Source organism: Heptranchias perlo, chromosome 7 (assembly GCF_035084215.1).
Source record: "Heptranchias perlo isolate sHepPer1 chromosome 7, sHepPer1.hap1, whole genome shotgun sequence".
Lineage (NCBI taxonomy): Eukaryota > Metazoa > Chordata > Chondrichthyes > Hexanchiformes > Hexanchidae > Heptranchias > Heptranchias perlo.
Genome location: NC_090331.1, coordinates 44,033,774 through 44,058,162, shown reverse-complemented (window position 1 = coordinate 44,058,162; position 24,389 = coordinate 44,033,774). Strand labels below are relative to the sequence as shown.

Here is a 24,389-nt window from a genome sequence, read left to right as displayed (position 1 = left end):
ATACTCTGCTGACAGTATCCTATCCTGCACCAATTCCTGCTTACCCATTACCCTTGTCCTCGTTGACCTACATTGGCTCCCGGACCCCCAATTCCTCAAATTTAAAATTCTCATCATGTTTAAAACCCCTATGGCATCACCCATCCTGCACCACCACCGCCACCCCCCCCACCCCCAGCCTTTGAACTCTCCTTTCCTCTTCCTTTCACCCCATCATTGGCGGTCGTGCTTACAGCTGCCTACTTCACACACTCTGGAATTCTGAACCTTAAAGTCCTCCTCTTCTCTATCTCCTTCTCCTCCTTTAAGGCCATCCTTAAAACCCACCTCTTTAAACAAGCTTTGGATCACTTGTCCTTCTTTGGTTCAGCGTCCACTTTTTTTTAATATGCCCCTGTGAAGTACCTTGGGACATATTTCTATGTTAAAGGGTCTATATAAATGGAAGTTATTGTTATTAATCTAAAGAGTAAAACCTGGCAGAAAAATACTGAAAGATGGCAAAAAAAACAACAAAGATTTTGCGAACAAGTTATTTCTTTCGAAGTCGAAGCCCCTGGAATCAATCTAGCACAAACACATCCTTGACAAGTAGTATTTTATGTGGTGGAAATGCAATTGTGCTGTACCTGTTTATCAGTGTACGTAGACAAATTAAATAGTGGCTTTTGGAGGAAAAATTCTTCTTGTGCCCCAATTCCAATCCGTGCTTTTGATGCTTGTGTGTCACCCATCATCCTGACAGGATCAAACTGTGCAGTAACAGCAAACTGTGAAAATAATTAGCACATGTGTTGCAATTAGGTGGCTACGATATTTATTTGCTAGATAATGTATAAATATAACCTGTACAAAAGTTTATAAGAATTTTAAGTGAATATTGTTTTGGTGGTAAATATATAATTTATCATGTATCTCCTAAATATTATTATATATTATTTAAGTCCTTGAAGTACTTTCTAAACATTTTTTTTCTAGAATAATAATGTAATACATAGTACAGAATAAATCTATTCAAAACAGCAGGGCCTAGAAATTCGATTGCACAGCACATGTTTATCAGACGAGAAATGGGAGCTGAAGAGTTCAATATAGCGTACAGGGTGCGTGCGCTCAATCCACACTGGAAGTGCAATGCATGCTATATTGGTTAAGGCAACCTGTATTTGGGCGCTCGCCTGAACAGGTGTTAGGTCCATTGTCTATGTCGGACCTCTTTGCCAAATTGGATTGCGACTAAGTGTAATATGAACCACGCATGCTCCGGTCAGAGTTCCTGGGCCAAACCAGCGGTCTTTAAAGGGACCACTAGTGGCTGCCACCATAAAGGTAAATAAAAAATATTATACTTACCTGAATTTAGAGCCAGGAGGAGCAGGAGTGTTCCTCCTGGTTCCACATTAAATCTGTGAGCCGCTGCCGGTCCGCGCTCATCCCCCTCACGATTGCCTCAACCGTCCCTCCCAGATTTACCTGCTGCCTTCGGCAGGCGTCCCAGCTGGTCAATCTTGGTGCCCCTCATGACTGGTGAGCTGCCTCTGGAGCCCTAACTCTCGTCCGCAGCTCACCGGTAACATACAAATGAGGCCGGTGGACCAATTTTTTTTTATTCATTCATGGGATGTGGGCGTTGCTGGCAAGGCCAGCATTTATTGCCCATCCCTAATTGCCCTTGAGAAGGTGGTGGGTTAGCCGCCTTCTTGAACCGCTGCAGTCCGTATGGTGAAGGTTCTCCCACAGTGCTGTTAGGAAGGGAGTTCCAGGATTTTGACCCAGCGACGATGAAGGAACAGCAATATATTTCCAAGTCGGGATGGTGTGTGACTTGGAGGAGAACGTGCAGATGGCGTTGTTCCCATGTGCCTGCTGCCCTTGTCCTTCTAGGTGGTAGAGGTCGCGGGTTTGGGAGGTGCTGTCGAAGAAGCCTTGGCGAGTTGCTGCAGTGCATCCTGTGGATGGTACACACTGCAGCCACAGTGCGCCGGTGGTGAAGGGAGTGAATGTTTAAGGTGGTGGATGGGGTGCCAATCAAGCGGGCTGCTTTGTCCTGGATGGTGTTGAGCTTCTTGAGTGTTGTTGGAGCTGCACTCATCCAGGCAAATGGAGAGTATTCCATCACACTACTGACTTGTGCCTTGTAGATGGTGGAAAGGCTTTGGGGAGTCAGGAGGTGAGTCACTCGCTGCAGAATAGCCAGCCTCTGACCTGCTCTTGCAGCCATAGTATTTATGTGGCTGGTCCAGTTAAGTTTCTGGTCAATGGTGACCCCCAGGATGTTGATGGTGGGGGATTCGACGATGATAATGCCGTTGAATGTCAAGGGGAGGTGGTTGGACTCTCTCTTGTTGGAGATGGTCATTGCCTGGCACTTGCCACTTATGAGCCCAAGCCTGGATGTTGTCCAGGTCTTGCTGCATGCATTCCTGTGGTCCTGCCTCTTTAACCTTTAGGCAACCAACTGGTGGAACATGCTGGCAGCCAACCTGTTCCCACGGTGAAGAGGCCAGAGGCATTTTGAGGCCCAGGCCTCATTTAAATAGAAATGGCAAGCTGCAGACACCAAGCAGATGTCCAGTGCAGCTCACTGGATTCAAGCCAGCAGAAATTAAGTCCAGGGTGGGGTCGTGATAGCGAAGTAAGGGGGAGGGTGGGGGGGAGCCCGGGGCGAGTCCTATGTACATCATAGGATTCCGATTTGCATATTAAAAGGGACCTGAAACAGAAAAGCAATTCAGCTGCCCAGTGGTAGGCCTCTATAAAGGTGGCGTCTGTGTTAACACGGCGGTAAGTCTACCAGCCCCCTTTTGAGGCTATTATCACCAATTTTGTCAAGTTAAAATCGACCCCATGGTGTGGTACAGAGTTATTCAGGATCATTCTTTTGGGCTGTGTCTACTCAGCTGGCTTAGTAATGAGGCCACTACAATTGGCCATTCCCTTTCCCCTCTTTGGCTGATGAAGAGAAAAAAAAAATCAGCTCGGGTTCCAACTCCTGATTGCAATCCAGTGACTCCTGACCTGGTGTGGACCTCAAGTGAGGACAGGTTGGGCTTGGCTGTGATGTCCAAACAAGTTGATTTGCCTGCCAACACTCATTGTCTAGACTCAGATGAGAAGATCAACAAAGAGTGAAATACCAGAAATACTGATGCTTAAGGAACTGTACCCCATCATCATCTAGTCATATGGAGCTGCCCAAAGTAGCTCACCTCTAAAAGAAATTTGACCTAATATCTGTATCATCACTAAGATAGATGCTTCTTGCAAACTAAGCCAATGAGCAGCATAGACCCAAAGCCAGTCATTAGACTTAAAAGGGTGGAACAGGGTTAATTGGGCATGAATAAGAAGAATGGTTTTAACATCAAAGAGAAATCATGTTCTCAATGGTTTGCCAATCCCCTATTAGTTAGTTTTAAAACATACTCTTATGGTGCTTCTTGAGTGAATTGATGGTTAAAGAAACAAAATCAAACTAGGCACCTTAATGTCTGTGTGAGACATTGGTTTGTGGCTCTGATGCACAAACCAATGTCTCACACATCTTAGTTGGCTGCCTATTTTGTTGTATATGTATCACCATTATGTATTTGTATGAAATAAGAACTACAAAAACAAGAGAGCACTAGACCTTATGGTGAGGTCAAGAATTTCAGTTACAAAAAATAAATCAGTACCTTTTGCCAGTAAGCGTCAAGATGTTTTTGACGTTCCTCTTCCTCTTGCATTTGCTGCAAAATGAATGCTTTCTTTTCTTGACGATGTGTCTGCAACAACTCCTGTCTGTACTTCACCCTATCATTAACAATACAATATATAGTTAACACTTGTACAGTCTCCTGCTAATAAATCCACTGAAGATGAGTCAGTTATGCCAGCCATTGAAATAGGATGTCAACCATTCAAATAGTTATTAACCTCCTGCCCAGGAGGCTTTTGTGTTTGGTATGATTCCCTTGTCAGTAATCAACTACTTTTTTTATTTTCCTACTGTGTGGATGATAGTGTTCAATGGAGAAATAGTTTTGAAGTGGGCTGAATTGTAGATGATTTTATTTTGAGCTAAAGCATTGAGAAAAGAAACAAGTTAAATAATCACCCCCTTTGAAAAGTTGGATAATTCAGATTTGCCTCAAAGAAATGCAATTTTTCTACCCTGTGATATCTTTGTATCATTTAATAAAGGCTAAAACTGGATTTTCCTTTTTGTGGTGGGGCTGTTCTTCTTTCCATTGTTCTGCCTGTCCTTTTCTCTACCTGTAGGATCCTCCTAAGATGGGGGCCCAAGGCACAGGGCAGCCCAGTCTCTCACGTGGCACCACTGGTTGCATCAAGCATCAGTCCAGCTACTGGCACCTTGCAGCAGTCAATTAATAATGTTGAGGAAGGGGCACCAGCTGAAGCAATATTCACAAGAGTGGGAAAACAATTGGAGCAGGCAGGAGAGAAAAACAACAGATTGGAGCAGGCAGCCAGCCCGTGCCAAGTCCCCACAGGATAGGGAAAGGATTAGTATCCTACTGAGCCTGCTTGCAGACATTTTGATGTAAGTGCACAAAGCGTTAGGTCCAATCTTGGTGTCTGCCATGAGAAGCATGCAGCACTTGTCAGAATCTGTGCGGCAAAGCACCATGGACATCACAGCAGTGCTGAAGAGGGATTTTCTCAAATATAGAGTACCATGGAATGAGTCACTCCCTCATGGCCATCTGCAGGGGATGCCCAAAGCAATGAGGAGCCAAGTACAGAACAATGTTCTCTCACAGATACTATGACTGCTGCCATTGAGATATTGGACATTCACTTACAGGAATTTGTCTCTGCTGGATTGAGAAGACCAAAAGATTGTTTGGAAAAAAAAAGTGATGGCAGATTTTAACAACAATGCAGAAATTCTACAGTTTATTTTAATACAGCCCAGCACCAGTGGCATGCCTGTAGAAAGGTCCAATGATGTGGCTTCCTCTCAAGGTGATTGCACATTCTCCCACTGCAATTTGGCCCTACCAAGGAGTGAACTAGTGCCTGAGAGTGCGCAGGCGCTGTCAGGCACAGCTTTATTTCATGTGCCTCCAGCCGTTGCAGGGACATTTGCACACAACTATCCCAGAAGACTTGCAGCACCCCATCTCCTCTTGCTATTACAGTTGCTTCTCTACTCAGAGACCACTTTGTCAGAGTTTAAGGTTAAGAAGTAGATCTAGCACATCTTACACAGTCACAAAGAGGGAGCAACAGTGTAGGAAATAGACACTGAAATAAATGTTTATACTTTATTTTCCCCTTTCTTTAATGATTCAATCCTGTTTGTGGGAAGAGCTTATAAGTGGGGAAAGGTTGGGCGACCTACCAGGTGATCATGAGAACCGGCAATGTGTTTTCAGGAAGCAGCCATGTGGGGGTTGGTATTTCTTATTGTTGATGACTGCGCTTATAGTCACCTGCCCTGCCTGGATATCACAGATTTACAACTCAGCCTCCTTCTTCATTGTCCTCTTCCTGTGGGGCTGCTACTCTAGCCTCCTCATTCTTCATCTGCATGTTAATCCCTCTTTGTACAGCGTAATTATGCAGCAGATGATGCTAATCTTGGACACTTTGGCTAGACTGTTGAGCAGCGTAATGCCAAAGTAGTCCAAGCAGCAGAACTGTTGTTTGCACATTCCTATGGTGTGTTCCGCTTAATTTGATAGTGACAGAGGCTTCATTATATTCTTACTCAGCTGTAGGGGTTCCAAATTGATGTCAGGAGCCATGGCTGCAATGGGTAGTGCTGGTCTCCAAAGAACTACCTGACATCCTGTTGCCACTTTCAAACAATGTGTCCCTGAAGTTGTCGTACCTGCTACAGTGGTTGCAGGATGAATCATACATGCTAACAGTGTGCCTTTTACATGAGCATTCAGCCTTTTCAGGCTGGAAAACATCTGATTTCAGGCTCCTCGAAGATGCCCCGTGGCTTATCGCTTCTGCACTTGCATGATGTTTCACTGTTTGTACAGGAGAGGTAAGCCATGGTAGCTCTTGAGGCAACTTTGTGGAACTTGAAATCAGGTGTTTTCCACCCCCAAGTGGATAGTTGGCATGAATGCAGATGATGTATGAATTAGCAGTCAAACATTTTTGGTTCTTTCCCTCTTCGTGATAGAAACACTAATGTTAGCCAGATGTACTCTTTTCATCTCCACCCTTTATTTTGCAATCCATTTTTGCTTCTTGCACCCACCCCTCCTCAAATGTCACCAGAAGAGGTGGGACTGGCGGCTTGAAGCTATCCACTAGAAATCCTGCCAGTTCCACCTCAGTTGCGTCCAGGCCAAGTCCACCTGAATGATGCAGGTGTACTGGCATGCCAGGACAAGATTCTGGCGGAAGTGGGGCCCACAGGTGTTTCAAATGCTGGTTTTTCACAAAGTAATTGATTGCTGTTGGGAAAGTGGCACCTTTGAAATTTTGAAAGTATCTCCAGTTCTAAGTGTCTCCAGCTGGTATAGCTAACCCCACTAACGTTGCAAAAATTCCACTCCAACATTCCTTCCCCTCGAGCAGGTGCCCCAGTAGCACTGAAAATGGCATGAGCACCCATATGCATTTTGGGACAGTCAGGGACATGGCAGACTGGCAGCTGGAAGTCCTGCCCTGCCTCAATTCCGATATTGGAGCAAGGGCCCAGGAATTTCATGCCCACTTTTTCCTATTATATGCTGTAATTTAAATTTATTTTGCTTCGTCATGCTGGCTTCAGTTATGTTGGAGTAATATTCTGGGTTCACCTCACTATATTATTTAATACTTTAAGGGAAAAATTCAATGAGGTGTGCTCCTGGAGTGGAGTCTTGCTAGATAGGAGCATAGGTCAGACAATTGAATTTATAAGTTTATAATCCTATCTCCAACTAGTGCTCCAGTCTAGCAAGGCTTTGCTACAGTAAAGAGCCTTGCTGTATTTGTCCTTATATACCATGATGAGGAACCCTTAACCTTGTCTCTGTAGAGCTTAAGCTTCTTTAATCATTCCCTTTGCAACTGGGGTCATTCTTGTCGCTCCTCTCAGTAACCTCTCCAACTTACCTTCTTTTATATAAAGTTGAATTCCTTTTTTAAAGTGAAATCAAAACTATATTATATGTATATATATATAATAAACTAGAAAACTTTTGACAGTAAATACTATCCACTGACAATAGAAAAACGTACATTCTGAAAAAGAACTTATAAAATGTACCTTCATTAGGACTTCTACAGATCATACCACTGTAACAAGGAAGATTATAAAAATGGCAAACCAGCAAATACGGTCTCAGGACGATGAAAAAAATTACAATAATAGCTCCATTTTGAACTTCAAGCATTTAATACCACTATTAGCTATTGCCATCCCAATTGTCTTGCATTTGCTTGCTTCAGCAATGATTTGATGTCAGTAAGATGTATCAAAATAAATTACTGTACGTATACACAAAGGCATCAAAAAAAAACTGTAGTGAAACAAAAACATATCAAAAACAGAGAAGTCCACCTGTTCCTCAGTCTTTTTCACCTTTCACACATCCATCACTCACTCCCCAACATATCTCACTCCCTCTTACACATAGAATTACATCGAGTTACATCAAGTCTATAGCACACGAGCCTCCTCCCTCCCTACTTCATCTAACCCTATCAACATATCCTTCTATTCCTTTTGCCCTCATCTGTTTATCTGGCTTTCCCTTAAATGCATCTATGCTAGTCGCCTCAACCACACCTTGTGGTAATGAGTTCCACATTCTAGCCACTCTCTGGGTGAAGAAGTTTCTCCTGAATTCCCTATTGGATTTATTGGTGATTATCTTATATTTATGGTCCCCAGTTCTGGTCTCCCCTGCAAGTAGAAACAGCTTCTCTATGTCTACCCTATCAAACCATTTCATAATCTTAAAGACCTCTATCAGATCACCCCTCAGTCTTCTCTTTTCAAGAGAAAAGGGCCCCAGCCTGCTCAATCTTTCCTAATAGGTATAACCCCTCAGTTCTGGTATCATCCTAGTAAATCTTTTTTGCACCTTCTCCAGTGGTTCTATATCCTTTTTATAATATGGGGACCAGAACTGTTCAAAGTACTCCAATTGTGGTATAACCAAGGTTCTATACAAGTTTAACATAACTTGTCTGCTTTTCAATTCTATCCCTCTAGAAATGAACCCCAGTGCTTTGTTTCCCTTTTTTAATGGCTTTATTAACCTGCATCGCTACTTTTAGTGAGTTGTGTATCTGTACCCCCAGATCCCTCTGCTCTTCTACCCCATTTAGACTCTTATTATCCAATCAGTATGTGGCCCCCTCATTCTTCCTACCAAAACGTAATACCTCACATTTATCTATATTGAATTCATTTGACAATCACACGCCCATTCTGCAAGTTTATTGTCTTCCTGTATTTTGTTGCAGTCCCCCTCAATATTAACTGTACCTCCCAATTTGGTGTGGTCCACAAATTTTGAAATTGTACTTCCGATTCCCAAATTGTTCATGTAAATGGTGAACAACAGTGGTCCCAGCACTGATCCTTGTGGAACACCACTTCCCATCTTTTGCCATGATGTGGAGATGCCGGTGATGGACTGGGGTGGACAAATGTAAGGAATCTTACAACACCAGGTTATAGTCCAACAGTTTTATTTGAAAATCACAAGCTTTCGGAGCTTACCTCCTTCGCTCACTCACCTGACGAAGGAGGTAAGCTCCGAAAGCTTGTGATTTTCAAATAAAACTGTTGGACTATAACCTGGTGTTGTAAGATTCCTTACATTCATCTTTTGCCAGTCGGAGTAACTACCTTTAACCCCTACTCTCTGTTTTCTGTTTTGTAGCCAGCTTGCTATCCATTCTGTTACTTGTACCCTGACTCCACATGCTCTGACCTTAGTCATGAATCTACTATGTGGCACCTTATCGAAAGCCTTTTGAAAATCCAAATATAATACATCCACTGCATTACTCTTGTCTCCCCTTTCTGTTACTTCTTCAAAGAATTCCACAAGGTTAGTCAAACATGACCCCTTTTGAAATTCATGCTGTCTATTCTTTATTATATTTTTGGTTTCTAGATGTTTTTCTATTACATTTTTGAGTAAGGATTCCATTATCTTTCCTTCCACCGACGTTAAGCTAATTGGTATATAGTTCCCTGGATTGGTTCTATCTCCCTTTTTAAGTATAGGAATCACATTAGCTGTGCTCCAGTCCTCTGGCACTATTTCCTTTTCTAATTAATTTTTATATATATCTAATAGTGCCTCTGCTATCTCTTCTCTACCTTCTTTTAATATGTGCGGATACAATCCATCCGAACCAGGGGTTTTATCCACTCTAAGTTTGATTAGTTTATCAATTATCTTCCCCCTTTCTATCTTAAATGTCTTTATATTTTTTTTGATCTCTTCTTCTAATGTCATGCCCACCATGCTAGTCTCCCTGATAAATACTGAGGCAAAGTCATTATTTAATATTTCTGCCATTTCACTGTCATTACATGTGAGTTTATCGTGTGTATCCCTTAGCGGCCCTATCCCTATCCTGATTTCTCTTTTGTTACTTATGTATCTGAAGAATGCTTTACTATTTCTTTTTATATTCCTTGATAATTTAATTTTGTAGTTTCTCTTTGCCTTCCTAATTGTTTTTTTTAACTTCTTTCCTACCTTTTCATATTCCCTTTTGTCATCTTCTCATTTGTTGTCTATGTACTTAGTATATGCCTTTTTCTTTAGCTTCAATTTTGCCCTTATTTCTTTATTCATTCATGGTTTATAATTACTGGCTAGTTTGTTCTTGCTTTTGAGTGGGACATATTTCTCCTGGACTCTATTGATCACCGTTTTAAATGTTTCCCACTGCTGTTCTATTTCTTTGTTATTAGTAAATTTTTCCAGTTTATTTTCCCTAGTTCCATTCTCAACCTCTGAAAATCATCTTTCTCCCAATTTATTACTTTGATCTTTGTCTTACCTATGTCCTTCTCAATCTTTAGCTTAAACCTTATTGTGTTGTGATCGCTATTGCCTAGATGTTCCCCTATGCTTACTTCTCTTATCTGTTCTGGTTCATTTCCCATTACTAGATCCAGCAGTGCTTCCTCTCTTGTTGGGCTTTTTACATACTGGGTAAGAAAGGAGTCCTGCACACATTGTAAAACCTCCATTTCCTGTACACATTTACCTACCTCTTCCACATTCCATTGGTTCTCTCTCACTTTTTCCACCAAAAGCAAATTTTGATTCTCATCAAGTGGTAGGAAATATAACTTTGAGAACTCAAAGTAAAGCTTCCTTTACCCTGTCCAACTATTTAAGTTAGTCCAACCTCAAAAGAACACCAGCCACTTTAATAGCATAACATTTATATTTTTTATACCAGCATCCTAATACCTCATGAAAACTGATTTCTTATGGCTTCCCTAATAGCTCAGTGAGTTTTCCAATGAATAGCTGAGTCATAAATATCAAGAAAGTCCTCGATTTGAGGGGTAATTTTAACCTAACCCACCCAGCAGGAAACTGACTCGATCAGATCGGCTGTTCGTTTTACAACCCGCCCATTTTACTTTCTATTTAATCTCCAAAGAAGGTTCTGGAGCCTGTAGAAGGGCAAGAAAACAGAGCAATTTGTCAGTGCAGGTGGCTGAACATAAAACTGTAAGGGAATTCATAAGACAAGTTGCTAACATCTAAGGGGAAATGATTATTTAATTATGTAGAGATATCTGACAGGAAAGAAAGGGCATACTTGGATAGGAAGGCTAAATAGACTAATAATCTTCTCCTGCTTGAAATACATTACCACATTGCATTGAAAATTGGTGAGAAAAATAAACACTTTCACTCCATCCTTTGCAGTGTAGTACCACTAAAGGGAGAAAATGCCAATCAATCACATCCACAATGAGAAACATGGGGCTCGAATTTAGCAGGCCTGCGGGTTCCCAACGGGTGGTCCTCCGGGAGCGTGGAAAACGCGGACGGCTAATCGTGTGCGTCCCCCACGCGATCGCGGGATAATTGACCTGATTAAGCCCTGCTTCCGGGTTCTCCGCTCCCCAGCTGCGTGCCGGCCGGCTGCGCATGCGCAGTACCGTCGACGCGATGTAGGAGCTCCACTTAAAGGGGCAGTCTCCCAAAGCCCCTCCTGCTGCAAGCAAGAGGTTTGAGACGATGGCTCAGCAAAGGGGAAAGGCTGCGCCCCGTTTTTCAGACCTGGCACTGCAGCTGATGCTGGAGGGCGTGAGGAGGAGGAGGGAAACGCTCTTCCCAGAAGATGGACGCAAGTTCCCTGCCGCCGCCACCAGGAAGGCATGGGCAGAGGTGGCGGCGGAGGTGAGCAGCAGGGGCAACACCCCAAGGACTTGGGAGCAGTGCCGTAAGCGCTTCAATGACCTGACTAGGTCTGGCAAGGTGAGTACACCAACGCACCCTCCCACATCCCGTCCCCACCATCACGCCAAACAGATCACAACCCCTCCTGCACAGCCACCACTGCGCTCCATCAGCAATCCTCACAGCCACTCATTCACCATCCTCGCCGTGCACGCAAGTACCCACCGTCCCTGACCCCACCCGAACACTACCACACACCCCAATCTCCATGCAATGGGATGGGCACGTGGCCCACGCATCCTCCCATCCATCCGCGCCACGCTCAACCCAACCACACCGATGCTCGATGCGTCTCACGATGCAATACGCACCCACTCACACATCTGTGTTTTGCCTTCACAGGAGAAGAGAAGCAAGAACAATAGGGAAAGGGCACGCACCGGAGGTGGGCCGCCGCAAGTGGTGGAGCTCACCGACGCCGAGGTGGAGGCGCTTGACCTCGCCCGCACGCGACATTGCCTGTCGGTGGCCGATGGCGAGTGTGTCGCTGCCGAAACGGCCGGTAAGGGAAAGCTGACACTCAACACCCATGATCGCGAGTTACCGTATCATCACCTGCCATCAGGCGCACTGTCAAGTTGGTCCACATGCCTCAAAGTGCCCTCTGTTCTCTTGCAGGGCCGTCTTTGTGTGAAGCGATCGTGGAGGGCGATTCCTCAGAGGACATGGCGGTCTCTGAGGGTGCATCGTCACATCAGAGCCAACCATCCACCAGCGCAGAGACACGCACCTCGGTGGGTCCCCCTCGCCAACTAGTTGGGGTAGCACTTGGTGAGTCACCGCGCACGAGTGAGCATGAGCAGACCCTGGTGGCAGGGGCAGCCGCGGAGGGTCCGCGACGGAGGGAGCACTCATCTCCAGGCTCTGCTCAGCCGGACCCAGATGCTGAACCCAGGGGGCCACCGGTGAAAAGGAGAGTCGTCGAGGGGCACCAGCTAATTGCTGAGGTACTGGGAGAGGTGCCGCGCGCATTGTCCACAATAGCGCAGGCGATGGAGGAGTCCAACTCCTGCATGTGGGCATTGGTGGCGCAGGCACAGGAGGGTACCGGCGACACAGTGTCACGGGTAGGTGCGGGACTGTCTGCGGTGGAGGACAGGCTGGCCTCCCTCGAGCGTCACGCACAGCTCCAGATCGAGTCCATGCAGGCCCTGACAACGTCTGTACGGATTCAGGGTGAGCAACATTCCGACGCCATCAACAGGCTGAGGGATACACTAGGGGTGGCCTTGCAAGGCCTCACACATGCCATCCAAACTGCCGTCCAGCAGGGTGGAAGGGGTGATGTGGGCCGAGGCCAAGAGAGGGATGATGGTGACCGGGGACATGGAAGCGGGGACGCTTCTCAAGGCGCCCCACGTCCCACCCGTCGCCCACCTCTCAACCAGTACCCGCAATGGTGCCTCCTCTCCAGGTGGCCGAGTCTGCCCCTGCCCCGGTGCAGGAGGAGCAGTCTGTGGAGGTGCCGTCACGGGCACCGAAACCCAGGGGCCGTCCGCCAAAAGCATCTACCCGGTCAAGGCAAGAACACGAGCAACCTGCCACTACCTCTGCTGGAGCCACAGGGGTAGCACCACGTAGGGGTTCCCGGAAAAGAATTGCAAAGGCCTTATAATCACAAAGGGAATACACCAGGGTGTTTATTAATTTGTACTTTTTTTTTTATATAATGTCACATTCGAGATATTAAATACTCTATTCTCACCACTCCTGCCACCTCTCGTCCATTCTTCCGCGGCTTGTGCAATAGGTGCGTTCCGTGGAGGCCATCATGACGGCGAACACCTGCTGCCACCCATTGGGCACACTGCTGTGGGTGCCGGATTACTGGCAGCACTCTTCAGTGGAGGGGGCTAGTATGGCCGCTCGCATGTGCAGGTGAGGAGATGCGAGCGCCTCGCAGTGTCTGACTCTAGGAGAACCGTTGACGTATGAGTGCTTCCCTGGCCCGGCGACCATCCCGGTGAGTCGCGGCTCGGCGCATGGGTCGTCCAACATCCTCTGGCGCGTCCTCCTCCTCCGCCTCCTCCTCCTCCGCCTCCTCCTCCTCCGCCTCCTCGCCCTCGCCTTCCTCAATGTGGGTGGCGGGTGTGGATGGGGCCTCCTCCAGCGGCACCCCCCTCTGTTGGGCCATGTTGTGCAGGGCACAGCAGACAACTATGATTCGTCCCACTCTGAATGGTGTGTATTGGAGCGCTCCCCCAGAACGATCAAGGCACCTGAAGCGCATCTTGAGAAGCCCTATGGTCTGCTCAATTGTAGACCTGGTAGCAGTGTGGCTGTCATTGTACCGACGCTCCGGCTCGGTGATGGGGTTCCTCAGAGGTGTCATGAGCCACGTGTGTAGGGGATACCCCTTGTCGCCGAGGAGCCAGCCGTTGCCGGCGTTGGGTGCCTGCAGGATGGGCGGGACGGCGGACTCCCTGAGGACGAAGGCATCGTGGCAGCTGCCAGGGTATCTGGCGCACACGTGTAGAAATCTCTGGCGGTGGTCACAGATGAGCTGGGCGTTCATGGAGTGATACCCCTTCCTGTTGATGAACAGCCCTGGCTCATGCGGAGGTGCCCGTATTGCGATGTGGGTGCAGTCGATTACACCCTGCACCCGTGGGAAGCCGGCCATGGCATGGAATCCAACCGCCCTCTCCATCTGGCTGCGCTCGTCCATGGCGAAGTTGATGTAGTGCGAGGCCCTGTGGAACAACCCATCGGTAACCTGCCTTATGCACTTGTGTGCAGACGACTGACAGACCCCGGTGATATCCCCGGTGGCACCCTGGAAGGATCCGGAGGCGAAGAAGTTGAGGGCAGTGGTGACTTTGACGGCGACAGGTAGGAAGATGCTGCTTGGTCCATCAGGGAGCAGCTCGTCGTTAAGGAGGCTGCAGATGTCGGCGACTACCTGGCGATTGACTCTGAGCCGACGTATGCACTGCTCCTCGGAGAGGTCCATGAAGCTGAGCCTCGCTCTGTACACCCTGTGTGGAGGGTAGTGCCTCCTGCGACGCATCTCTCTCTGCGGTTGCCCTCCCTCCTGCTGTGCAGGTGGGTGTGCCGCAGCACCGTGTTGGGGGGCCCCACGTCTCCGAGGCGGACGGCGTGGACTGCGAGGCTGCTGGGGCTGGTCATCCTGTTCGTCCTCCGACGATGTCAATGCACCACCCATCTGGCAGGTGTTGGTCTGAGGGGTTGTGCAGGGTAGGTGGGTGGGTCCTCGGACTGGGGCTGCGGTTTCGTGTCGGTCTGTCCTCTGGCTTGGCGGGGGGTGGTGGAGGGCAGGGGTTGCCCTATGTGACGCGGTGGCCTCCTGCGTGGGTGAGGGCTCTCCCCCGTGGAGCGCACCTTGGCACCTGCCACAGGCTGCTGGCTGCAACACGCCTGGTTGAGGAGGGACTGTTTCCCCCAGTGTGGGAAACTCACTGCCTTGAACCTAAAATCCCACACTTCCTCTTTTGACAGCTGCTTCAGCTCATTAACTGACCACAACGAGCAAGGTAAGTACTCTCAAGTGGAACCCCGCTGGCTTTAATTGCCTGCGGGATTCCCACCAGCGGGGCTTGCGCGCGCAGCCCCGCACATCAGCGCGGTACCCTGAAGTGGCCGGGATTTCGTCGCGATCCGGTCACGTGACCGGATATCGGGATTTTCGGGGCTGCCCCGCTGGGAACCCGCCGGAAACACGATCCCAAAATCGAGCCCATGGTGTATGTGCAGTGCTGCAGATATATTTGAATTTTGGTGTGTTGTTGCTCACGACAGAGAAAAAAAGTCTTGAAATGCAAAGGCAATAGATGGTAGAAGGGAACATTTAACTGTAGAACTGGCATTTCATCCTTACCGCTTCCTGTCCTTTTCAGCTTGCTCTGCCATTTCATTTTTCAGTTCTTCAAGTCGCTGTTGGTATCTTCGTTCTAACTCTTTCCTCCTACGTTGCTTCTCAGCATAGTGTTGCTTTATCTAAAGACAAAGAGATGAATCTTTTAGTTTTAGTGAAGTGAAGTAAAATGAAAAATTATGGGATAAAATTCCTTTTTAAAAAAACAAAAGTTCATGAGTTTATCAAAGATGTTTTTGGATTGCTCCTCGATCGTTCAGTGGGTAAATGCATCATGAGGTGTCATACAGAACTATACGGACCAGGAACATTACATGTATGAGCTGAGCTGTAATGGGCTTTAGACGCTTACGTGACCAAACAGAAAAAAGAAACCAGGTTTACCATTCCTGATTGCTATATAGTTACCTCTACAGTGAAGTGCACATTTGTAGGTGATGGGTGAAGAGCAGACTGGGCTTGGCTGTATTGTCTCCCATCTACCACTGTCGAATAGCTTGCCGACACCCAGTGTTTCGGCTCACAAATGCAAAATTGTCACTTGAATGGGGTACTTGGGGAGCTGGGGATGAGAATTTAGTAGGGCAAAGATTTGAGATTGGGGCAGAGAAATATTCAGGAGGGGGGGTCTGGGGCTTGCAAGGACTTGGAAAGAGATGGGGTTTGGAAACATGGGGGCACTAAGGCCAATGAGAACTCATAGGGCAGGGGGCATTGGGAAGTAGTGAACAATTGGTATGTTGAAGCTGGGGATTAATTGGGGTGGGGGTGGGGCTGGTACAAGTGAGTAGGCGGTAGGAAGGGTCTGGGGTCAGTGAGCATTTGGGAGGCCGGTGAGCATTAGAGTGGGAGGGGCAAGGATCAATAAGCACTTGAAGAAGGCAGTGAACACTCAAGGGGATACAATCGTAATTTTAACTTCCTGTCTCCTGGTTTGTTATTAGGTAGGTTTACTTTCATGTCTATCTTTAAATGAATCAGCTTGTTTAATTTAACAGATACAACTACAACAACTTGCATTTATATAGCGCCTTTAATAAGCTCTGCCCACCACTTTACAGTTTAAGAAATTTGAGTCCCATACTCAAACTTAACGGCACTTGACACCAATGATGCGGCAATCACAAGAACCAAATAATTGTCACAAATCTTAGCTAACGTGAGTTAGTCAGTCAACTTATATTTATAATTTGCCTTCCTTTATAAATGCATATGAAATATGCAATAATGGCACAGACTTTAGTGCTATTGGCAATAATTTAATTTTAGTCAAAGTACATTTTCAGCATGATCTCCTGACATGACAGATGTTCAACGATTCACAGGAAAAGCCTAGAGCAACACTGACAGGAAACTCCACAAGTAATTAAGATTTCATTTATTGAAACCATCAGGTATTGTTCAGAGCTGTACTCAGGAAGTGCTTTTGTAGCTTTCCACAGTCAAACGCAAACAATAATGCATTGTAGTGGTAAGTGACTTTCCCACTGTCTTTAGAATGGTAACTAAAACAGAGTTGTCCTGTGAAAATAATTGGATGGCTAAACACCAGAAAAATACATAAGGTAATTTTCCAGGTACTTTTTTGTTACATTGCTGGTAGTACATCTACCACTTCTCCCTCCTCAAAAGATAAAAATTGCAAAACATTTTTTTCATAAAGATAGCACATTTTTAATAATGAAGCATATAAAATGTTCCAATCACCACAATTTTTTTTTAAAAAGAGTTTGGAATAAATAAGTGATTCAAAGGACAGTACTTTGACTAAAAGAAGCATTTCTTCAAACTGGGCTACCAGATACTTAATGTACTATAGCAATTTTGAAGCAAGTAGTAGAAATCAATCACTGTTGCAATTGCTATGCCTGTAAAAAAAAACTTCCAATAAAAACTCCTAACATTAAATTACTAGTTCCATTATTTTAAATGTAACAGCCCAGGGTAGCAGATTAGCCTTTATAACAAGAGGGCTAGAATGTAAAGGGGAGGAAGTTTTGCTAAAGACCTGGTTAGACCACATCTGGAGTACTGTGTACAGTTCTGGGCACCAGAGAAAGGATATATTGGCCTTGGAAGGAGTGCAGCACAGATTCACCAGAATGTTACCAGGGCTCCAGGTGTTAGATTATGAGGAGAGATTACATAAACTAGGCTTGTATTCCTTGGAATACAGAAGGTTAAGGGATGATTTACATAGGAACAGGAGTAGGCCATTCAGCCCCTCGTGCCTGCCCTGCCATTTGATAAGATCATGGCTGATCTGTGATCTAACTCCATATACCCGCCTTTGGCCCATATCCCTTAATACCTTTGGTTGCCAAAAAGCTATCTATCTCAAATTTAAATTTTGCAATTGAGCTAGTATCAATTGCCGTTTGCGGAAGAGAGTTCCAAACTTCTACCACCCTTTGGGTGTAGAAATGTTTTCTAATCTCACTCCTGAAAGGTCTGGCTCTAATTTTTAGACTGTGCCCCCTAGTCCTAGAATCCCCAACCAGCGGAAATAGTTTCTCTCTATCCACCCTATCTGTTCCCCTTAATATCTTATAAACTTCGATCAGATCACCCCTTAACCTTCGAAACTCTACAGAATACAACCCCAATTTGTGTAATCTCTCCTCGTAACTTAACCCTTGAAGTCCGGGTATCATTCTCGTAAACCTACACTGCACTCCCTCCAAAGCCAATATGTCCTTCCGAAGGTGCGGTGCCCAGAACTGCTCACAGTACTCCAGGTGCGGTCTAACCAGGGTTTTGTATAGCTGCAGCATAACTTCTGCTCCCTTGTACTCTAGTCCTCTAGACATAAAGGCCAGCATTCCATTAGCCTTCTTGATTATTTTCTGCACCTGTTCATGACACTTCAATGATCTACGTACCTGAACCCCTAAGTCCCTTTGGACATCCACTGTTTTTAACTTTTTACCATTTAGAAAGTACCCTGTTCTATCCTTTTTTGATCCAAAGTGGATGACCTCACATTTGTCTACATTGAATTCCATTTGCCACATTTTGCCCATTCACCTAATCTATCAATATTGCTTTGTAATTTTATGTTTTCATCTACACTGCTTACAATGCCACCAATCTTTGTGTCATCGGCAAACTGAGATATGAGACTTTCTATGCCTTCATCTAAGTCGTTAATAAATATTGTGAATAATTGAGGCCCCGAGACAGATCCCTGCATTTGGATTTGATTGAGGTATTTATGATTTGAAAGGAATTGAGATTAGATAGAGAAACTTTTTCCGAAGATGGGGAAATCTAGGACAAAGGGACACAACCTTAAAATCAAAGCCAGGCCATCGAGGAGAGAAGTTAGGAAACACTTCTTCATGTAAAGGGTTGCAGAAGTGTGGCACTCTCTCCCACAAAAAGCAGTAGATGGTAGCTCAACTAATAATTTTAAAACTGAGATCGATAGATTTTTGCTAGTCAAGGGTGTTAAAGGGTATAGAGCCAAGGCGGGTGGATGGAGTTAGGATACAGATCAACCATGATCTCATTGAATGGCAGAACACGCTTGAGGGGCTGAATGGCCTACTTCTGTTCCTATGTTCTTATGTGATGTCATTATGCTCAACAAGCTGCTAATACAGTATTATCTGAAAGTCATGCTTTGGTCACTGCAACTGAGGGCTGAAGGACAATCCCTCAGTGGCTAATATATGCTGTAATTGTTTCAGTCGCTTTGGAGATGCTACACCAAGAACTATGTGAAGAATCACATTCAAATCAGCATTTTTATAATTTTACTGCAATTAATTACAAGAATGGGAGGAAGGGGGTGGGGTGGGGAACTGCCAAAGTCAACTATTTGCAAAATACAGATCTCCTTACTTTTTCTTTATCCGTGGCTCTACGGCATATTTCCTTTTCTCTTTCTTTTCTCTGTTGCTCTATTTCTCTCTCTCTTTTCTGGGCAGCAATAACAGCTTCCAGTCTAGCCATTTCCTCTTGATGCAAACGCAATTGCTGAACCTAAAGAGAGAAGTGCAGTTCTGTTAATGACATTATAAAGCAAAACTGACGCTTATGGACAGTCAAAATTTGCACCCTATGTAAAATCATTGAACAACTAAACAAACCTATGAATCTCAATAATCAAAAACATTTTTATTTTGTTAAATCCAGAGCCTAGTAAACCTGCAATCACCACATCACGGGTAAATCCCAGGTTCACGTATGATTTGAGGAATTTCAATTCTCCATGTTTCAAAATCATATGATTATAGGTTTTGTGATTTCCAAAATGAGTATTTCCAAATAGGTCGCCTGATGATTCAGTGGGTAAATGTGTTCCGTGCTATTGAACCATTCAGACCAGGAGGGTCCTGGGTTTCAATCCTTGGGTCTGTGCTCTTACCTGATCTCAACCGGGCTGGGATGGGGGCACATTATCATCATTTATTCCGAAGAGTAGCAAATCATTTTTCCAATCTCTAATGAGTTAATTAGTTATCTGTATTCCTGTCATTAGCATCTATAATCTCCTATATTGTGTGCGTGTATGTGACAAAGCTGAACAGAAAGACAAACAGAGTCAGAGAGATAGAGAGGGGTAATATTTAATTTGAGTGCAGGCGGAAAACTGCCCATTGCGGACCGGCCACCCGTTGTACACTCCATCCAATTTTCCTTTCCATTGAAGTTAATGGAAAAGAAGATCAGGCAGGGTGTGTAACAGGCGGCCGATCTGTAACCACCAGTTTTCCGCCAGCACCCAAAGCAAACATTATACCCATAGTTTTCTGGCACTAGGCAAACCACTGCTGCAAATCCCTGAGCTCTGTCTTGTTGACTGCTGAAATCAAGGAGGAAGGTGATGTGCTGCTCAGCCTTGGTGAACAGGGCATTGGTGACCTGCTTTATGCAGTTGTGTACTCCAGCCTGGGAGATGCAGTTGATGTTTGCTACAGCAGACTGAAAGGAGCCAGTGGCAAAGAAGTTAAGGGCTATGGTGACTTTGAGAGCCACTAGCAAAGCATACACCCCAGGTCCAGTAGGCAGCAGATCCTGTTGCAGGAGTTACATCAAGTCTACAGCACAGAAATAGGCCATTCGGCCCGACTGGTCTATGCCAGCATTTATGCTCCATCTCACCCTAGAAGGTATAACCTTCATCTCACCCTAGAAGGTATAACCTTCATCTCACTCTAGAAGGTATAACCTTCTACTCCTTTCTCCCTCATGGGCTTATCTAGTCTCCCCTTAAATGTTTCTATGCTACTTGCCTCAACTACTCCTTGTGATGGCGCGTTCCACCTTCTTGCTACTCTTTGGGTAAAGACGCTTCTCCTGAATTCCCTATTGGATTTATTAGTGATTATGTTACATTTATGACCTCTAGTTTTGGACACCCCCACAAATGGAAACATTTTCTTTACATCTTCCCTATCAAACCCCTTCGTATTCTTAAAGACCTCTATCAGGTCACCCCTCAGCCTTCTCTTTTCTAGAGAAAAGAGTCCTGGACTGTTCAGCCTTTACTGATAAGTATAGCCTCTCAGTTCTGGTATCACCCTTGTGAATCTTTTTTGCATGTTCTCCAATGCCTCTATATCTTTTATAATTGTGTACAGTACTCCAAGTTTGGTCTAACCAAGGTTCTGTACAAGTTTAACATAACTTCTCTGCTTGTCAATTCTATCCCTCTAGAAATGAACCCCAGTGCTTGGATTGTCTTTTTTATAGCCTTATTTACCTGCATCGCTACTTTTAGTGATTTGTGTATCTGTACCCCTAGATCCCTTTGCTCCTCTAGCCCACTTAGACTCTTATTATCCAAGCAGTACAGGGCCTCCTTATTTTTCCTACCAAAATGCACCACCTCTTACATATCTATATTGAAAGTCATTTGCCAAATACACCATTTATTAATGTCTTCTTGCATTTTGACGCATTCATCCTTTGTATTAACAATACCCTCCAATTTGATGTCGTCCACAAATTTTGAAATTGTTCTTCCGATTCCTGAGCCCAAATTGTTAATGTGAATTGTGAACAACAGTGGAACACCACTTCCCACCTTTTGACAGTCTGAGGGTAGCTACCCTTAACTCCTACTCTCTTTTCTGTTTGTAGCCAGCTTCCTATCCATTCTGCTACCTGTCCCCTGACTCCACATGCTCCGACCTTAGTCATGAGTCTACCTTATCGAAGGCCTTTTGAAAATCCAAACATGTACCATCTACTGCATTACCCTTGTCTACTCTTTCTGTTACTTCTTCAAAGAATTGTTACTTCTTCAAGGAGGATGCAGAGGTCTGAGACAGCCTGTCCGGAGAAGCCTCTGGATTACTAGTTTTTTTTTATTTGTTCACGGGATGTGGGCGTCGCTGGCGAGGCCAGCATTTATTGCCCATCCCTAATTGCCCTCAAGAGTCCAGTAATATAACCATTTCACTATCGTACCCTATCTTCTATACGTTAGATTTTTTTTTGGCTCTAATATCTCAGATCACTCTCATAGGTGAGTCCCAACTAACTATACATTCAAGAATGTCTTCACTAACTTTACTATTGAGGTAAAACACTAGATAATGCACCCTGGACAACAAAACAGAAAATCTGGCCTGTCAATTATTTTTAAGCTACTGGAATTATTCTTACAACTCCACAAGATCTATCCCCACTCCTCCATAAGCAATACATCACATTAGACCTCATTCTAGTTTTAAACTACTAAGCAAATTTATTAAAGAATGAATTAGCCAATATATTATAATATTGCATATATATTTATTTTATATTATAGTAGATATTTTAACATCTATCTTGTTGAAGGCAAAGCAACAGTCAGGAATCTATATGCTAATCTGTTTATAACAACTGTTACATATACAGCTCCCTCCTTCTTGTCTCCTTATGATCAATGGGAGCTATCTAAAATCTACCTATATTTCTATTCTAGGCACATGCCCTGAAAATTGCCTTAAACGTGTCCTCAAAATGCAGTCAGTAGCCAAATTGAACTGTGGGATACTAAGGGGCTAGAAACTGTGGATACTCTTAAGAACTCTTAAGAACAAAGCATTCTCATAGGGCTAGAGAAGAATAGGCCATCAAGGCCTCAGGCCCACAGACAGATAAGTGTGCAACTCCCTAACTGGAAAAAAATACAAAGCTCCTTGTTACGAGGAAACTGGGAAGTTAAAGGAGTGAATTTGCTACCTGACATTCTGGATTCTCCATTTCCAGTAACCTGAAATCATCAGAGGCAGTAACATGGCTGTTTGAGATGATTGACACCAAAAAGAGGTGAACTCTTTAGTCACATGTGTCACTCAGATTGGTCAATTGAATGGGGAGGTTTCATTGAAAATCAAGGATATATAAGAGGGTACTTTCGACACTGTATCTTCATCTGGCTCTTGCTTTTTTTAAAGTAAGTTCTTCAGTTTATAAGTTCTCGTTCTTTAGTCGTCTTTTACAGAAGAGTGTGTCTGTAAAAGGCAAATTAATTTCAGAGAGAGTAGGTGAGCGAGAGAGGGGGGTGGGGGATTACAGAAGTCAGATTGTAGATCTAGACTGGCCAGTTACAGGCGTACATAAGTGTGTCACTTGCATGTACAGGTTTTCCTGTGATCAAGGAAGGTGAGATTTAAGCCAGTTGGTCCAGATACAGTAAGGTGGATTTACACAGGAGCAGAAGATCCAAGAGGAACAGATAACACCTCTACAGGAAGAGATTCATCACCCAGCATCCCAGAAGGAAAGACAAGAGAACCCAGCTCAATCACGCAGCTCCTAAGGATAAGGTTGTCTAAATTCTGCAAATATTGCTAACTACCGTCATGTAGACTCTAGTCTATCCAATAGACTTGCTATCTAAGCTGGTAATTTGCAGCTATTTAAGAAGTCTAATCCTAAATTAATCTCACCAATTTATATCAATCTCAGATACTGATCTCAACCAAAAATTGAATATCAGCAATTGGTTAATGCTGAATCACTGATATTACTGGTCTGCCTTTGTGGTCTCTGTTATTCATTCCGTTGGTTAACACTATCTACTAATTATTTGCATACTCAATGTTTAGATTTAGATACTGCCAATTATAATTCTGAAGGTAATAAACAATTTCTCAGTACACGACTTGTCTGATTTCTTTGATATTTGGCAAGAAAGGGCTAATTCATTCACTCTGCAGCTTGTGTGTAACCGAATTGAAGGTTGGTAAGGTAAAGCCAAATACAACCCAAATTGGTTGATGTACAACAGTTCGGCAAGCGAAATCGCTGCATCATTTATTTTTAGGCGTAGGCTGGGCAGTAAACCCCAGTCAGTTCCTCGACAAGCAATTAAGGTTAAGGGGTTAGGATTTGTCTGGTGCCTTGATAAAGATCTGTCAGGGTACCGATTCGAGTGTCCTTACACTATTCGGTTTGTTAATTCAGTTCTATCCGCAGGACTGTTCTCATTTCGATCATTTTATGATCTTTGACAGGTTGTCAAGGCTTGTTAGAAATTCATAACTGTCATTCACATGAGTATGAGTGAGTATAGCAATAGGAGAATACAGCAGATGAATACGTGGCAGGAGAGATGGTGCAGGAGGGAGGACTTTAGATTCCTGAGGCATTGGGACCAGTTCTGGGGGAGGTGGGACCTGTACAGGACGGATGGGTTGCACCTCAATGGAACTGAGACCAATGTCCTCATGGGGAGGTTTGCTAATGCTCTGGGGGGGTGGGGGGGGTGGTGCTTAAACTAATTTGGCTGGGGGATGGGAACCAGGATGTAGTATTGGAAGGGAGAAACAAGGTGCACAAAAGATTGGGAAAGAAAGATAGCACTAGAATAAGAAATATGGTATTGGGTGGGATCAGACTAAGAGAGAATACAAGAAAGTCTAAGATTGGTTTACAGTGCATGTGTGTAAATGCAAGAAGCGCGGTAAACAAGGTTGGTGAGCTGCAGGCGCAAATAGCCACATGGGAATATATTGTTGTGGTGATAACAGAGACCTGGCTCAAAAAAGGGCAGGGTTAGGTACTAAATATTCCTGGATACAAGGTGTTCAGGAAAGATAGGGAAAGAAAGAAAGGAGGGGGGTGGCAGTAATGATTAATTATGAGAATATTGCAGTGCTGGAGAGGGAGGATGTCCTGGAGGGGTCAAGGACATAATC

General features: G+C 44.7%; 1 protein-coding gene across 2 annotated transcripts in view; it reads right to left on the bottom strand.

The window, feature by feature from the left end:
* Positions 1 to 24,389, bottom strand: part of LOC137323664 (coiled-coil domain-containing protein 148-like) — a 105,467-nt gene that overhangs the window by 4,938 nt on the left and 76,140 nt on the right. For both annotated transcript variants that reach the window (XM_067987425.1, XM_067987426.1), the window contains 4 exons: positions 19,096 to 19,236; positions 15,253 to 15,371; positions 3,678 to 3,795; positions 630 to 770 (listed from right to left, as the gene is read on the bottom strand). In XM_067987425.1, coding sequence (XP_067843526.1) covers positions 630 to 770; positions 3,678 to 3,795; positions 15,253 to 15,371; positions 19,096 to 19,236 — 519 coding nt within the window. The remainder of the gene's footprint in view (positions 1 to 629; positions 771 to 3,677; positions 3,796 to 15,252; positions 15,372 to 19,095; positions 19,237 to 24,389) is intronic.